The sequence below is a fragment of the Engraulis encrasicolus genome, chromosome 16 (genome assembly GCF_034702125.1).
Source record: "Engraulis encrasicolus isolate BLACKSEA-1 chromosome 16, IST_EnEncr_1.0, whole genome shotgun sequence".
NCBI lineage: Eukaryota > Metazoa > Chordata > Actinopteri > Clupeiformes > Engraulidae > Engraulis > Engraulis encrasicolus.
Window position 1 is genome coordinate 12,737,034 of NC_085872.1, and position 17,546 is coordinate 12,754,579.

Genomic DNA, 17,546 nt, shown 5'->3' on the forward strand with positions numbered 1-17,546 from the left:
AATGCTATCTTCGTCATGAAAATTTACCTAACATCTATTCAAATCATGTATTCATTATGACTCAGTAGGCCTATTTACATTGACATGACTTGTGAATATTATCTTCTCCGTATGACATAGACATCTTTGTCATAGACGCCGCTGTCAAACTTATTGAAATACATAAAGCCTAAGTTTACTTATGTAAGTCTACCTATAATAGAAGTCTACCTTTAAAGCCCTAAAATAGATGAAGTTTACAGGACAGAAGATTAACCACTGATACTGTAGTTCTATTCTTACATGACGGAAATGGGTAGCCTGTCAAGTCAGACTAGGGTATAATAAGAAACATATAATGTGGTTGCAAAGCGGTGGAACTAGTGGTTGGTTTTCAAAGCATAGACATAATGTTCAAAGTGACCAACACAATCACCAGGCTAAGCCCTCCCTAATAACTCACTACTCTGATTCAAACAAAAACTGGTACACACAGACTGAACGTTGTGATTGAAGAACAATTTTAGCGTCCTTTTAGAGGTGCAGTACCACCAACTCACCAGGCAAAAAGATTTTCGGTTGCTAGTCAGGTTTGACTCTTTACTAAGCTATAGGAAATAGGTTCTTTAATATCAAAACCAGTGTAGGCCTATGCTGATCCTGCATCTCTCTCACATCTCATGTTCTCTCTCTCTCTCTCTCTCTCTCTCTCTCTCTCTCTCTCTCTCTCTCTCTCTCTCTCTCTCTCTCTCTCTCTCTCTCTCTCTCTAATCTCTCTTTCACACACACACACACACACACACACACACACACACACACACACACACACACACACACACACACACACACACACACACACACACACACACACACACACACACACACTTGGGCCCTACTGTACTTTCTGTCTTTTCATCCTGTGTCTGTTCTGTTTTTGTTTGTGACATATGACTCACTCCTCAAACTAGTCAACAGCTCAACTGATCAACAGGAAATTACACTGAATGAATCAAATAGGGCAGCGAAAGTGTCCTAGCTGCAGTGCAGTGTTGCCAGATTGGGCCGCTACCCGCCCAATTGGGGTAGGGCCTACTTGAGATGGCCGTCAGTGGGTAAAAGGGGGGGGAATTGGCCATTTGGCGTTTTTTTCCCAGCAAGTTTTGTTCCCATAGAAATCAATACAATTTGTTGAAATTGGGCGGGATTTAGTGCATTTTGGCAGTTTTTGAGAACCTTTTGGTCGGGATTTGATCAGACACATCTGGCAACACCGCTGCAGAGAGGTGACTCAGTGTCAACAAAGGTCATGGACCTGCGCCTGTGCTGTGGAAAAGGCCATGTGCATTGTGCAGTGGTTTACTCCCCCGTATTTTGTTTGTGTTCAAGTGTGAGTGACTTGTTATGCATGTGGTGTGTGCAGGGAAGCTGCTCACTTGTCCCGGGCCCAGAGAGAAAGGCAGCCCAGAAAAGGGTATTCATCACATTATACATTGGGTGGGGGGCCCATTCAGGTGACTTTGTCCTGGGCCCAGCCAAAAGCTGTCAGCGGCTCTGGGTGTGTGCATGTGGTTTCCATCACCTTGTGCTATGCGCCGGGGACCTACAAACACCCTGCAACCAGAGCCACCACACGGTATACTGCACTTGCTAAATATAGCAGCTAGAAAACATTACAACGGTTTGGTTGGGAGATGAGGTGGATAAGAGATCAAGAGGTAACGAACAGAAAAGCATATGAAAAAAGAACAAAAAGACAGAGTGAGATTTAGCCCGGACTTTCCACCTGTAAACATCCGGTCTATTCACATTTCTTGCTTGTCTGTGCCAAGATCAAGCTTCTTGATCAACTCTTCTGTTTTTTTTTTTTTTTTTTCTAGTATCACAAATGTAATGGAGGCCAACTAGCAAAGTGTGGCGTTAGTAAACCTCCCTCCCGAAGCCTCATACAGTATCATAGCGCTGAGCTATTGGACTGGTCCTTATGCTCAGCGGTATCGTGCTGTGCATACCCGAGCCGATGCGTTGACTAAGAGGTGGCAAGTTCGAGAGCCGAGGGGGGTGGACTGCGCGGGAACACCTCAGTTACACTGGTGCCATGACCCGGACGGGAGTGAGATTTAGGGGTAGAGTGTAATGGAGGCCAACTAACAGAGTGTGGCGTGGAAGGTCAGTAAACCTCCCTTCCAAAGCCTCATACAATATCAGTAGCGCTGAGCTGTTGGAATGGCCCTTTAGCTGAGCGTTATCAGGATGTGCCTTCCATACCGGAACCAATGCATTGACTAGGAGGTGGTGAGTTCGAGACTCGAGGGGGAGGGACTGCGCGGGAACACCTCAGTTACACGAACAAACACCATGATACCATATTACACTTTCTGCTGAAGTCCGACTCTGTAAACACTCTAGTTATTGAGGAACCAGTGCATCGAGAGTGGTTTCCTGTATAGTTTCCCTGAATCTGTCCCGTTCATCATTATGAAACTAGCCTCTTTTGGTTGGGTGATGTCCCTTCAGGGAAGCTGACAGGGGGGGACAAAGGGGTCTCTTGTCCCGGACCTAGGAAGAGAGGGGGCCCATAATTGGATCCTCATTACATTGTATGCATTGGGTTTGGGGCCCTTTCAGATGTCTTTGTCCCAGGCCCAGCCAAAGCTGTCAGCGGCCCTGTGTCCCTATATCCCTCTCTGCAAATCAAACTGCCCCTTCTCACTCTAGTGAGTCACCTCTTCGGGTACTTTCAAAAATATTTCAGTATGTGGTTCCGTTACCACTTGTAGGCCTACCACACAAATCCCCAAAGAAATCATGAAACAAGTTGTTTTTATCCACGCAGGAATACACTTGCACAGAATGACCTCACTGTTGACACAAACATTGGGAAAGTTTTAGTAGCCTAATACTTGCAATATTACGTATAATGACAACAGGGCAATCTGGACCAGGGACAAAGCAATACATTTTATAAAGACCCATTGAATAATTGAATAGGAATGTTAAAACACACACACACACACACACACACACACACACACACACACACACACACACACACACACACACACACACACACACACACACACACACACACACACACACACACACATATATATATATATGTATGTGGTCTATCCACAATTCCTCTTTATTTTGTTTTGCTTTGTTGTATGTTTATTTATGTTTAGTTATGTTGTGTATTATTTCACAAGGACAATGCACAATATACAACATACTATAATTGAGTGAGATTATAGCCACAAGGTTAATTTACATCTCTACTCCCTGGACAGGGGTTGATGGTAAGTTGCACACGCACACGCACACGCACACACGCACGCACACGCACACACGCACGCACTCACACACACACACACACACACACACACACACACACACACACACACACACACACACACACACACACACACACACACACACACAAACACACACACACACACACACACACGCACGCACGCACACTAAAACTAGGCTTATAATTATGATTATAATGGCGATAAAAATATCAAAAATAGCTCCTTAGATCAGTTGTCGGGAAGGGGAGGCTCCTTTAGTAGGAAGCAAGAATCTAGTTACTTTTAGTGGATGGAAGTGATAATGACAGGCTTCCTGAATAAAGTGAAAGCCGAAAAGCAAAAGCCCAACTGAGATACTCCAACTCCCATTGTCATTGTGACACAACACTCCACAGCACACAAGTGCACACAGCAAAATTGCATTTATGCCTCACCCGTGCTAGAGGGCAGCCCCCAATGGCGCCCAAAAGGGAGCAGTGTGGCAGGACAGTACCATGCCCAGGGTACCTCAGTCATGGAGGAGGATTCTGACAAACAAAGACTGATGCTATGTCTCAAATGACACACTTTTGTCAGTGCACTGACAGTCAGTGCATAGTGCTCACAGTGCACTGAGGTCTTTAGTGCATAGTGTTGTGGAAAAACTTGAGCACTACTGTATGCACTGTGCCCTCACTGGAAGTGACGGCTGAGCATGGCATTAGCTCGCCAAAATACGAGTTGGCTACTGTTTACAATGCACAGCATCTGGTGCTTGTATTTCCATGTCCTTCACCCAAAAGGACAACAATCACACATACAATACTTTGGTTGGCATGAAAAGGTTGGTGTCCCATCAACATTACTTACAGAATTAGGAGACTGTTGACCAAACTCTTCTACTGAACTGAATGGGTGCATCCCAATATGTGTCCCTGCCTCCTCCACTTGTGCTTGTCTCCTCGTCCCGCCTCCTGGCCCCTCCTCCGTGGAGAAAACGATAAAGTTTCCCAGCTGTCAGCCTCGCCACAACAACTTTTGAGGGACTGTTTTTCATTCACCATCCCAATTGCAAATGAGAAAAAGACTTTACAATTGAGCTTTTGCAAGATATTGAAATATAATGCTGTTGTCAGTGATGTCATCATGACGAGAAGCAAGTGGAGGAGGCAAGTGGAGGAGGCAAGGTCACATATTGGGATGCACCCAATGCCACATTTCCTCCGTGTCATTGTCAACATGGCCGCCGTTTAGTACGTGAATAGTGCCTAAAGTGCACAAGTGCGTGATTTGAGACTCAGGCTGTGTCTGAAATGCCGTACTAGTGCACTTCGGGCACTGTTTTTCAGTGCCTAGGGCCAGAGATAGTCTAAGCAGAGATAGAACACTTCAGAGAGCGCCCATAGGAATGAACGGGGGAAATTGGCTACGCTAATATGGCGCGTGCTTGCATATATCCGACCTGTCCGGCAACAAGAGCCAATTGCTTGCTGAGCTGCACTGTCATTTATCAAATCATCTCGCCGCCTCGACGCATGCGCTTTTACGATATCTCAAACCTAATCAGTATGCCCTCAGAATATGCTTCCACTGGTCGGTTGCTGATGACATGTGTGGTTCACATCCGGTAACTACACTTCTAATTTTTCAACCGAGTCCGCGGACAGTTGATCCGCGGCGCAGAACGTGTCTAGTGAAATTCCGCGCATGAGCAGTTCAACACATCAGTAAGAAAATTAGTATTTACAGCGTTGCTTTCATATGCCAATCTGAGATAGCCATTGTGAACTAGTTTTCATTGTGATTCCAACCATATGGGTTGTGGGTCGCTCCTTTGTTCCATTTCTGTGTAATCATTCATTTTAGGACACCCAAACATATCGCCCCCTTCTGGTTTTCCGACAAATCGCACCCTGGTCTTACTAATCTGAATTAGAAACCCCGACGCGTAGCCAATATGGCCGCCGAGTGTTCTATCTCTGCTTAGACCATGGCTGTGGCTGTGTCTCAAATGCCGCACTCGTGCTCTTCGGGCACTGTTTTTCAGTGCCTAGGGCGCTCTCGCGGAAAATGTCAGTTGAGCCAGTGCACTGAAAGTGCCAGGATGATCCCCTAACAATGGCGGAAAAATGCAGTGCTTCAATGATGGACACTGCACGCACTAAACGGCGGCCATGTTGACAATGACACGGAGGAAATGTGGCATTCATTTCAGTAGAAGAGTTTGGTCAACAGTCTCCTAATTCTGTAAATAATGTTGATGAGACAACAACCTTTTCATGCAAACCAAAGTATTGTATGTGTGATTATTGTCCTTTTGGGTGAAGAACATGGAAATACAAGCACCAGATGCTGTGCATTGTAAACAGTAGCCAAGTGATATTTTGGCGAGCTAATGCCATGCTCAGCCGTCACTTCCAGCGAGGGCACAGTGCATAGTGCTCAACTTTTTCCACGACACTATGCACTAAAGACCTCCGTGCACTGTGTGCACTGTGCACTGACTGTCAGTGCACTGACAAAAGTGCATCATTTGAGACAGAGCCTGTGTCTCAAATGCCTGGGTAATGTTTTGAGTGGCTAACTCCCAATACTTAGGCTATGTCTCAAATGACGCACTTTTGTCAGTGCACTGACAGTCAGTGCACAGTGCACACAGTGCACTGAGGTCTTTAGTGCACAGTGTCGTGGAAAAATTTGAGCACTATACACTGTGCCCTCGCTGGAAGTGACGGCTGAGCATGGCATTAGCTCGCCAAAATATCACTTGGCTACTGTTTACAATGCACAGCATCTGGTGCTTGTATTTCCATGTTCTTCACCCAAAAGGACAATAATCACACATACAATACTTTGGTTGGCATGAAAAGGTTGTTGTCTCATCAACATTATTTACAGAATTAGGAGACTGTTGACCAAACTCTTCTACTGAAATGAATGCCACATTTCCTCCGTGTCATTGTCAACATGGCCGCCGTTTAGTGCGTGCAGTGTCCATCATTGAAGCACTGCATTTTTCCGCCATTGTTAGGGGATCATCCTGGCACTTTCAGTGCACTGGCTCAACTGACATTTTCCGCGAGAGCGCCCTAGGCACTGAAAAACAGTGCCCGAAGTTCACAAGTGCGTGATTTGAGACACAGCCATAGCCTAAGTATTGGGAGTTAGCCACTCAAAACATTACCCACTGCTCTAAACAGTGGATGTTTGGTTGGATCCCCCCCCCCTCTTGATCATGGGGGGTGTTTTTAATATTTTATAGGCCTATAAAAAGCCCTCTTCTGTGTTGAATTTCCCAGTTACTCATGACGGCAACAAGGACAATTGTTTGTGTGGTAGGCTACACCACCACAGGAAATGAAATGAAGATGTAGTCAAACTATAGGCCATCTGTGGAGAGGAACTGTGCACAACTGTACCCATGACTCAGAGAACTGAAATAATTTGACTTGGGCCTAATTGTTATCTTCTCGACCTCCTAGGCCTACTCAATTATTTCTGAATTTACCAAAATGTAACTCCCCTCTAACCTTTGCAGTGTTCTTAAAGAAACAGATCATATTCATATCATGGTAAAGTATGATAATCTGTGATTTCATTCAAAAGAAACTGTCACCTCTACTATAGCTCTACAAGGAAAGGGTAGGATACGATGTAGGCTACTCACCTCCCACATTGGTGACGCAACGGCGTGGCCAGCCCATGACGCGCGTTGTTGATACTGCGAGTCTGTGCGGCAGTAGCGCAAGTGGATCGCCCGGGCACCGCAAAATCTAATAATTATCATATTGCTTGTAACGCAAAATGAAGCGATAAGGTTTTGCTCAGCTCTGGTAGATATAAACTTGTTTGGTTTGGACATTTTGGCGCTTGTTTTATCAATCGAATCGCCGGGTACTTCTGGGCGGTCGCTTCAGCGTCAAATTGCACCTGACAGGGACAATCTGAAGACGGCGTGAACAACAAAGACTGGAAGAACAGCAGCTCTGTGCAACTAAACGGAATGACAACTCCGATTGTCCAAGCTGTCAATTTTCGACATTGCATTTGATAGAGGGCCATTGTACTGTTTTACAGGTTTAGAATCCGTATTATTTTATTGTCAGTAAGGGGATAGCATCGCGTCCCTTGCATCACGAACGCGCATGTTTAGAGGATAGGGAATGCTTTTCCGTTTGCCCTGCAGCTTACAAAGCTATTGCCTATGGATATGGAAGCTTAAATATCAGATTTGAAGCAAGCGTAGGCTACGTTTGCGAGAACAATTTGCTCACGAATCTGTGCCTCTCAACCGAAGATCTCGTTTGCAGGATAAAATAAGCGCACAAGATTTGATGTGCGGCGAAGGAAATTAACGTGAAGATGTGGGTCAACCCCGAAGAGGTCCTGTTGGCCAGTGCGTTATGGATGACCGAGAGAGCGAATCCATATTTCATTCTTCAAAAAAGGAAGGGTCACGGCGATGGAGGCGGAGGACTTGCAGGTAAGCAATCCATGCATGAGAGATGCTACTAGGCCCGTGCATCCACCGTGCCTTTATCCAGCATGGGTGTAAAAGGCATTGGATGTCAGAACTGTCAGTGCGAAAAGCAAAGGAAGCACACTGGCCGCAGAGTCAGCTGTCTGGCATGGCAAATTTGATGCGTTTGCTGTTGTGTCAGGTGCATGTCTTACTGTCAGGTGCACACGATAATGAAGAATAATTCCATGCCTGGTGACTAAGTAGGCTAAACCTCAATATTGCAGAATCCGTGTAGGCCTAGGCTATAGGAATAGGCTAGGTGGGTCCATTATGATACACTTTGCAGCTATCCTAAAAAATATTCACACATTGTCTTTTTTCATTATGATGATTATTATGGTAACTCCTTGCATGGGTGCAATATGGGTTCCATCCGACTTGGATGCACGATCTCAACATCTGACTGCAGCTGACTAACATCTGACTGCTTTCATTGGTAGCATGGTATCTGGTATACTGTATCTGTAAAGGTGAAAGTTGGCTATTAATCCCCTACTGATATGGCATATTACTGCTGGGTGACTGTCTGACATGTCACAAGGAATGCATCACACAAAACATCAAGAGGCTCTCCATACTAGTCTTAAATAACCCAATTATAACAATTATAATACCACTGACCAGCACTGAGCATGTTCATGTCATCTGAGTTAAGAGAAACAGTGGCCAGACAGACTCCTGAAGACTTCTGCTGATTCATCTTGCTCCCATTTTACATCACTGATTGGTAGCAAAACTGAAGGTCTACAACAGTCTGACAAACAAGCATCATAGATCATCATTCCACTGCAAGGTATCTACTGACCCAGATTTAAACAGGACTTGCACAGTATGTTGGTCTTATCTTTGCAGAGGACAAGAAGCAGTAGAATACTAGAGCATTAAGCTACACTTAAACACAGACAGTTTAAAGTCCAACTTTCTATACAAACAGCATTTTTTTATGGATGGTATACATTGAGTTCAGTAGGTCACTGCTGAACAACTGTCGTCAGGTGTGTCAGTCTGAAGGAGGTGGCAGGCAGTGATGGGCAAAATCGATTTATGAGTTACAATCTAGTGTCACATATTCCAAACGACTCAGTTTTACTTGTCCACGTCAGCCAGGCGATTGGCTGGCTGAATGATCACCTGGTTGAACTGGACAGGTAAAACAATGTAATTTGGAATATGTGGCCCAGATTGTAATGAGTGAATCCATTCTGCTCATCACTGGTGGCAGGTGATCTTCACTTTGTGTCAGACGCCTCTCACAGCATTAGAAGACAAACAACCTATGGTGTAAAGAAACATAAAAAGTCAGCCACCCAAAAGGTAATCTCAGTTTCTTAATGCAGTTCCCTTTTCTTATTTAGTTAGCAATGGTGTTTGGTGTGGATGCTGACCCACCTTTTAGCCTTCCTCTCTGTTTCTTTGCCAGAGATGCCGATCGGAGCACACAGAGCTCGCTATGGTAGTAGGCAAGCAGTGATGTCATTGTTATGTAAATCCGGAGCGGTGTGCCAGTTGGCACTGGCAAGGGGCACCAAGAGCCTGGGCACACTGGTACAGACCTCTCCTCTTACCCCAGTGCAGGCTGGGATATGCACTCCATAGGCTATCTCCTGGGAGACAGAAGGTCTACACAAGGTGTGCGTTCCAATATGCAACCTTATGTCCTCCACTTGTGCTTGTGGCCTGGTACCAGGAAGTAATACGTTGTGATGACATCACTGACAGCAGCATTATATTTCAATATCTTGCAAAAGCTCAATCGTAGAGTCATTTACTCATTTTCAAACTGGATGGTGAATGAAGAATAGTCCCCCAAATGGTTTCGGCTAGGCTGACAGTGGAGGACGCAAGGTCGCATATTGGAGCGCACACATAGGTTTACTTGGCCTACTAGATGAACTAAATGGATGGTCAGGTTGTGTTCACTAATGTGTTGGTCAGGTTCATAATGTCAGTCATCAGTCAATGAATCTTCAGTTGTGTAGCCCCAGTGGATTGCCGTTAGAGTGCTGTTAGCCTTCACTATTATATGTGGCCATTTGTGGTTCAAAGCAGATGATCAGCGATTAGGCACACACGTCTTCCATATCATCCAGATCTCTAGCTGCTACTATTCTCTCCTTAGACAGGATCGACCGAGCTTCCTCCGAAGGCTTTCTGCCAGAGAGAGTCACTGGCATTTTAGGGACTGAGCTGATCCACTCTATTAAACAGGGAGAGCAACAACAAGAAGCCAACACCCCCGCACCCTGCCTTTAGGGTTTATATTCTCTGCAGCCGTATCAGGTTTTTGTTATTTGAGATGATATTGATTTTGAATCTGTGGCAGAATTAGCTAGGAAATGGATTGTCTGGCAGTGGTGAGTACAGCAGATCTCAGAAAAGAAATTCTGTGGTAGGAAAAGGGGGAGAAATTAAAATGGGGGCACATGATTGTTGTAATAAGGGAGTAAACACAGCTATATGATAAGGTACAGACATAAGATTGTACCATGGTGAAAACATGTTTGAGTGGTGTAATGCTGTGCTCTTGCTTGAGGAAAGGCATTGGCCTCTAAGGGATCGTGCACAGCTTTCCATCTCGACTCACACAGGTTAAAAACATCATGTGTTGTCAGCTGTGTTTTCAGCTCTGTCTGCCCTCTTGTTTTCCCTTACCCCAGGAAACCAAGGCCTCTTGTCAGAGAGCCAGAGATCAAACGGAGGGGGAGAGAGGATCATATGATCTAATGGAGGGATTGTTTTCCCTTAATAAGTGTGGTCAAGACCAGTGGGTCGGAAAGGTGCTTTCTCGGCATAGCTTCAGGCCATTCCAGTGTTACACTCAGAAACCAATAGCATTTAAAAAAGAAAGTATTCGCTAATTTCAGTTCCTAACAAGCGATATAGGGGTGGTTGACGTTTAAGGACGTAACGCAAAAAAAAAAAAAAAAAAAGTTTTTCCAATTCCTGAAAAAAATGATGGAAAAAATTGGGGAAAAAAATAGAAAAAAATAAAGCACTTAGTGGTCCGTGGAATTTCGCCTTATTTTTGCCATTTTTGGGAAAATGTGTCCTGCATCAACACATTGCATAGGCATGTCACACCGCAGGAAAATGGAGTCACACCACAGGAAATTCACTGCATTATGGCCATTTTAATCCTTTTGTATACATGACTGACATCTGAGCTCATGCTAACTTGATAATGCTATTGTGTTTAATCTTAATATGTGTTTTCATTTATAAAATAACTTTTTTTTCCTTCTATAAGAGCAGTCACATCACAGGACACCATAAAATGAACCTAAGCATTGCGTGACAGAAACATTGCCATATGAAGACATATTAAGGGGTTGATTGTCACCTTAAACTTCCACAGCACTCTCCAATAACTGAGGTACAGAGTGCGTCTTAATATGTGACCTTGCCTCCTCCACTTGCGCTTGTCTCCTCGCCCCGCCTCCTGGCCCCTCCTCCTGGCCCCTCCTCCGTGGAGAAAACGATAAAGTTTCCCAGCTGTCAGCCTAGCCACAACAACTTTTGAGGGACTGTTTTTCATTCACCATAACAATTGCAAACGAGAAAAAGACTCTACAATTGAGCTTTTGCAAGATATTGAAATATAATGCTGTTGTCAGTGATGTCATCATGACGAGAAGCGAGTGGAGGAGGCAAGTGGAGGAGGCAAGGTCCCATATTAAGATGCACTCACTGACTGGTTAGGAGCCAGTCTTTAAGACCCTTGCAGTTGGCCTTGCAGCTGCCCATTCACAAACATTGACATACATGTCACCCCACAGGACGCAATTTGTGTTACGAAATTGAACTTGTTGGTAATATTACTGTCTTGAGTTTTTTTCACATTCATATATCTTAATATTTATGCAATCATGCCAAATGCTTCATACATTATTCAAAATGTTGTTGGTTAATTTCAGGGCTTTGAACCGGTTCAAGGAACGAAAACGAAAACCGGGAACTTTTTGTATTTTACAAGGAACAGAAACGAAACCGGAAACATTATCATTTTTTATGTTCTGGAACGGGAACACTTATTTAAAAATAATGGTTACCGGTTAATACCGTTCCTCAAACAAAATAAAAAAAGTAATGATTTTCCTGTGCATGTTACCATGACGGCTGAGGTTCACGTCCTGTGTGACATCAGACATTCGCTGACTGAATGGAGAGAGGGATTACAAAGTCTCCACTATACATCTTAAATAAGAGAAACCACTATCATACGAAAGGGGCGAGTTTCCTTTGCATCACTGTTAGACATTGCAGAGAATCGCGTTTAAAGCGCACCAAGAATTTTCTTCCTGAGAGGAACGAAATTAACCGTTCCGGGAACAGTATTTTTATGTTCTAACCGGTTCGGGAACGTCAATTTGTTGGTGGAACTCATAACCGGAAACGTTATAATTCCGTTTCTGTTCGGAACGAACCATTTGGAAAAAAATAACGGTTCAAAGCCCTGGTTAATTTATATATATATATTATATTCCAGATTTCATTAATGTTACAGTCACACCGCAGGATATTTGACATATAAACCTTTACATAAATCTTAACAAAAATGTTTTTTCTCATCTAAGACTAATATGAAACATAATGTACCACATCTTCTTTATTGACATTTGTTTTTAAGAGGAAAAATAACAGTTTTGTAGGTTTTTAACCAATGTTACGAAAAAACAAGGCGTCACGTCTCCCACCCATAGAAAAATGAAAACCAAGAAAGAGAACTTTGACAAGGCGCCAAAGACTGCAAAAGCAGCATTATACTAGATCTAATTCAGGCTGTGAAATAGTAAATAGGCACTTATTGCATAGAAACCACACTATATTCACTGGAACAAAGTATTTTGTGGAATGAAGGTCGAAGCAAACTGGAAAACACATTTTATAAATGCTTCTATAATCTAATGCTGTGGCGGTGACAATATAACTGTGGCATGAAATTGATAAATGCTGCATGAAATGTAATCTTTTAAAAGTGTTTAGTAGTAGTATAAACTAAACAAAATAAAATAAAATGTTCATCACATTTGTGGATATCCTGATGGGAATGGTTGCCTGTGGCTAGACCACACCTGAAATGATGTCTGCCAAACCCTCTGTTGTGTTTATTATATTGCATAAACAACACAATAATCTACAAACATCACAGAAAAGGAAAATGTGCTTTAATCATGTAACGTTCCTCTAATGCGTGGACCATTCTGAAGACAGTGCATCAAGCGAAGAGTCCATCAGAGACAAATGATTATGTTTGAGATTGTGACACTGATTAAACATTAAAATATTAAAATAAAAAGTGTAATAAATTGCAATGTTGTAAATCTGCAATTGTTATACGTACAGTTGAATGAACAGCGTTTTTATTAGACCCATGCATGAATAATTAACCAGTAGCAGCATATGTTACCTGTCCTCACTTTTAACTGAAGTGTCTCTCATGTTTGGCATAGTCCAGAGGAGGATTTACGATAGCTGCTTGAGTCTGTACTTATGAGCCTCTTGGCCTCTATGTATGATATATGGTGTCAGTGAACTCCATGCTGTAACTCTGACAGGATGTCAACGGGGCAACACACAGAGTAGTCAGTGTATGAGGTGGCTGTACACTACAGTACCGTACAAGATCTCTCCTCTGCTTCTGGAATGATGAAACCAGTAATTTGCCTGTGAATATTCCCAGTGGTGTTTCATTATTTCAATTTTCCATCTTTTTTTTGGTTATTAACAAGAGATTGCCTTTTAAGCATTCTCAAAGACAGGTGTGAAACCTATAGTATGTGATTTTGACATTGAACACAAGGTCTGCTGTGACACATGGTATACATGTAGTGTCCACGGTGGAAACTATTGTCAAAAGACCTTCAACTCTGCCATCTGAAACTGAGTCTTCCCTGATGATTTTTGACCACTGCAGACACAGTGCTAATTGGTTTGACCTCTCTCTCTCTCTCTCTCTCTCTCTCTCTCTCTCGCTCTCTCTCTCTCTCTCTCGCTCTCTCTCTCTCTCTCTCTCTCTCTCTCTCTCGCTCTCGCTCTCTATATCTCTCTTAGTGTATGTGACCCAAGTCAACCCAAGTCACTTTCTTCATATGCACAAGTCATGCAAGGAAAATGACATTACATTTCTCTCTATATACCATGCCAAGACATAGACATACAGTACACAGGACTGACATTTTACAGACTGACAAAGTGCAAGACAGGACAGGTAACAGTGATGGACTGGTAACAATAAGTGATTAATTATAAATACAATGAACATTTATCATTGAACATTTAACATGCAGACAAATGTAGGATAAAAATAGAATGGAAGACATTACAATAATACAATTATATATCTGTCTGTCTATCTATCTATCTATCTATCTATCTATCTATCTATCTATCTATCTATCTATCTATCTATCTATCTATCTATCTATCTATCTATCTATCTATCTATCTATCTATCTATCTATCTCAAATCCCCACGTACAGTAAATCAGCACCACACTTGGCACAGTCTGGGATGTGCTTTCTCTTCTCACCATAGCATGACTCATCCGCATTTCCACATGTCGGAAGGCAATGTGAGGAGCCTTTTACAACACCTTTTATAGACGCAGGTGGAACATTCTGTTTCCTCTCCATTTACACATATGCCTATTGTTCCATTTCTGGGTTCCGATTCTGTTTCCCAAGAGAATAACGTGAACTGATTCAGTCAGAGCAAGCAATTGGATATGACTGGAATTGCAAGCCGTAACTTAGATTTTAAATCGGAGGTATACCAACTGCACCTGTTTATTATTGTATGTAAATTCTAGAGTTTTGCTTTGTTAAAGTAATTATATCTAATTATCGCACAGAACGAAAATCTGTGATTTATTTCAAAAGGGTTTTCTGGATAGTGATAGCCTACTTTGAATGTTGACAACTTGACACCATCTAAATTGATTAATCGGGATCGTTTTCTGTCTGACATCCTGCCTGTGATGAGCTAATTCACGTACAAGACAATGTATACTTAGGTCAGAAGTGAGGTGTTGAAATATAACACATCTGATGATCAGTGACCTCCAGGTATACCAACTGAATGTCCCAGTGAACACCATTGCCTTTGAACTTCACCTAAAATGGCTAAGCCCCCCACATTTGGGCTAACATTGCGGGGTCATTTCCCAGCCCTGCCCCATCTCTCTCTGCCCCGTCTCTCTCCCACACTGTCCTGTAATAATGAAGGCCAACCCCCCCCTTTTTAAAAAAGAACTTGATGATTATTACTCACTGAGGACAGGGCCTTTTTGATTTGGTTGATTCGTAAGCGGTTATTTGCAGGACTATTTTTTGTCCTTCAGACTGAAACAAGAAAAGGCCATAAGTAATTCCAATGCATCAGTGACTAATATTTTATGACACATTCAGAAGGAACCAAAGAATTTCTAAATCTCCAACTCAATCACCATTCGCATGGGAGAGGTTTTCTTTCCTTTTTTTGCTCAGCGTGGGACTACAGAGTCTTTCTGTCATGGGACTGTCACTACCTTTCACACCACACACTACACACTATCAGTGTCGTTGTACTTCCTTTTCCACATAGTGGTTCCCCCTGTGGTTACTTTCTCTCTGCAAGCGCCTATTGGTGGTATGTTTCAGCATGAATCAGCTGTCATGTACAGTACAGTGTGCGTTGCACAACCTTTACACAACCCCCGTGTCAGTTTAGTTAGGTGGTTTGGCTTGGTCAGATATGATTATTTTTTTAAAAAGAATGCTAGACATGCTTTCTTATATTTTAGTAAATGTCCAATATGTTTATAAGGAAAAGGAGTTTAAAAAAAGACTGAAATACATTCTGTAGGGGTGCCACTGTAAATTACACACGAGTATGAATGGAACCCCAAACTTGGTTTGGCTCCTTATGCCCCCAGAGCAAACCTGAGCCCTAAATCCTGACAGACCATCACAATCTACAGTTCAATTCACCTTTTATTTTGACATCCACAACAAAAAGGAAGTGGACTTAGAGAGTGAAGAAGTAAAGTTTTGTAGTGGTTTGGGGATTAAACTCTCAGCTTTCCAGTCTGCCGCTCTAGTGCTCGAGGTACTGGCTGTAAGGGGCTCTTGCATGGGCGACTAAGCTGCTTCTTGTTCTGATGGTCTGATCTGTATTCATTACAACAAAGAAAAAAACACGCACAGATCCATCTCCAAAAAGTTTTGGGTGCAGGACTAGCAAAGTCGAAGGGCGAGATGCCCGAAACGTCACATTAAGATAACAGAAACGGGAGCTTGGTGTGCGGACTTCATTTTCATTTTTGATTTAATTTGATCTGTATTCATCCCCTCTGGTTCTGGTCCTGGCAGGCTTGCTGGTGGGAACCCTGGATGTGGTGCTGGACTCCAGCGCTCGTGTGGCCCCCTACAGGATCCTGTACCAGACGCCGGACTCCCTGGTGTACTGGACCATTGGACACGGTAGCACACTACTTACATTACACTACCCCCTCACTCACTTACTAACTCACTTACTAACTCACTTACTAACTCACTTACTAACTCACTCACTCACTCACTCACTCACTCACTCACTCACTCACTCACTCACTCACTCACTCACTCACTCACTCACTCACTCACTCACTCACCTTCTCACCTTTTCTTTCTTTCTTTCTTTCTTTCTTTCTTTGTCTTTTGTCCATTCTTTCTTTCACACACACATTCGGATGCGGCAGCATTGGAGAGAGACAAAAATTCACTCACCGCAATCTTTAATTCGGTTTTACTCCTGATCAGATTCCAGATGCAAAGTAATGTGTCATATCCCAATGGCATGAAAGAGGAAAGCCCAGCTAAAATCATGACTATAATCAGTGTCTGTGGTTGAGCAATGGCTGAAGTCAACAAAGATTAATCGAGCAACACTGCAGAGCATTTTCTGAGATGATGGGGCTGGACATTTTGTTATTTTCAGATTATGGTCAACACCTGAAAATCTGGTTGTGAATAATGTAATGGCTAATGATGAGCTATTCAGTGTTAAAGGTAAAAGGAAGAAACTCAGCTAAAATCACTTTAACATTGCCTTTTGGATGGGAGAAGTCTTAGTGGAGAAAGGTACCAGACTCCAGACAAAGGAGGACTCTCTTCTTTCGTGACTATCTACTAGACTAATGCTTGAGCTGCCCTAGCCCCAGACCAGACTCTTGACGTGTGTGTGTGTGTGTGTGTGTGTGTGTGTGTGTGTGTGTGTGTGTGTGTGTGTGTGTGTGTGTGTGTGTGTGTGTGTGTGTGTGTGTGTGAGAGAGTGTGAGAGAGTGTGAGAGAGTGTGAGAGAGTGTGAGAGAGTGTGAGAGAGTGTGTGTGTGTGTGTGTGTGTGTGTGTGTGTGTGTGTGTGTGTGTGTGTGTGTGTGTGTGTGTGTGTGTGTGTGTGTGTGTGTGTGTGTGTGTGTGTGTGTGTACTGTACTTAACAAAACCTAACCCTTCTTTGCATCTGCACTTGTTATTCTGTAGATTTCCCGTGCACTTGTGCTAGTGATGTTGACTATGATTGTCTTTGTTTGTAAGTCGCTTTGGTTATAAAGCGGCTGCCAAATGCAATGAAAGGTACCACTCTTGCTGGGATTTCCACCACAGTGATTCACATCTATTCACTCTCACCTGATTCATATAGACAAATCCTGGAGCTATGACCTAGTCAGGTCAAGGCAGAAATGGAAAGCTGTGTTTATGTTTTTGTTCCCCTGTGTCAGCTGTAGACATAGGCGTGCA

At 43.2% G+C, this 17,546-nt stretch overlaps 1 protein-coding gene across 1 annotated transcript in view; it reads left to right on the top strand.

Moving 5' to 3' along the window:
* The first annotated feature begins 7,074 nt into the window (after positions 1-7,074).
* tbc1d9 (TBC1 domain family, member 9 (with GRAM domain)) overlaps positions 7,075-17,546 on the top strand; it is a 52,198-nt gene continuing 41,726 nt past the window's right edge. The window contains exons 1-2 of the mRNA XM_063218664.1: positions 7,075-7,752; positions 16,141-16,251. Coding sequence (XP_063074734.1) covers positions 7,632-7,752; positions 16,141-16,251 — 232 coding nt within the window. The 5' untranslated portion in view covers positions 7,075-7,631. The remainder of the gene's footprint in view (positions 7,753-16,140; positions 16,252-17,546) is intronic.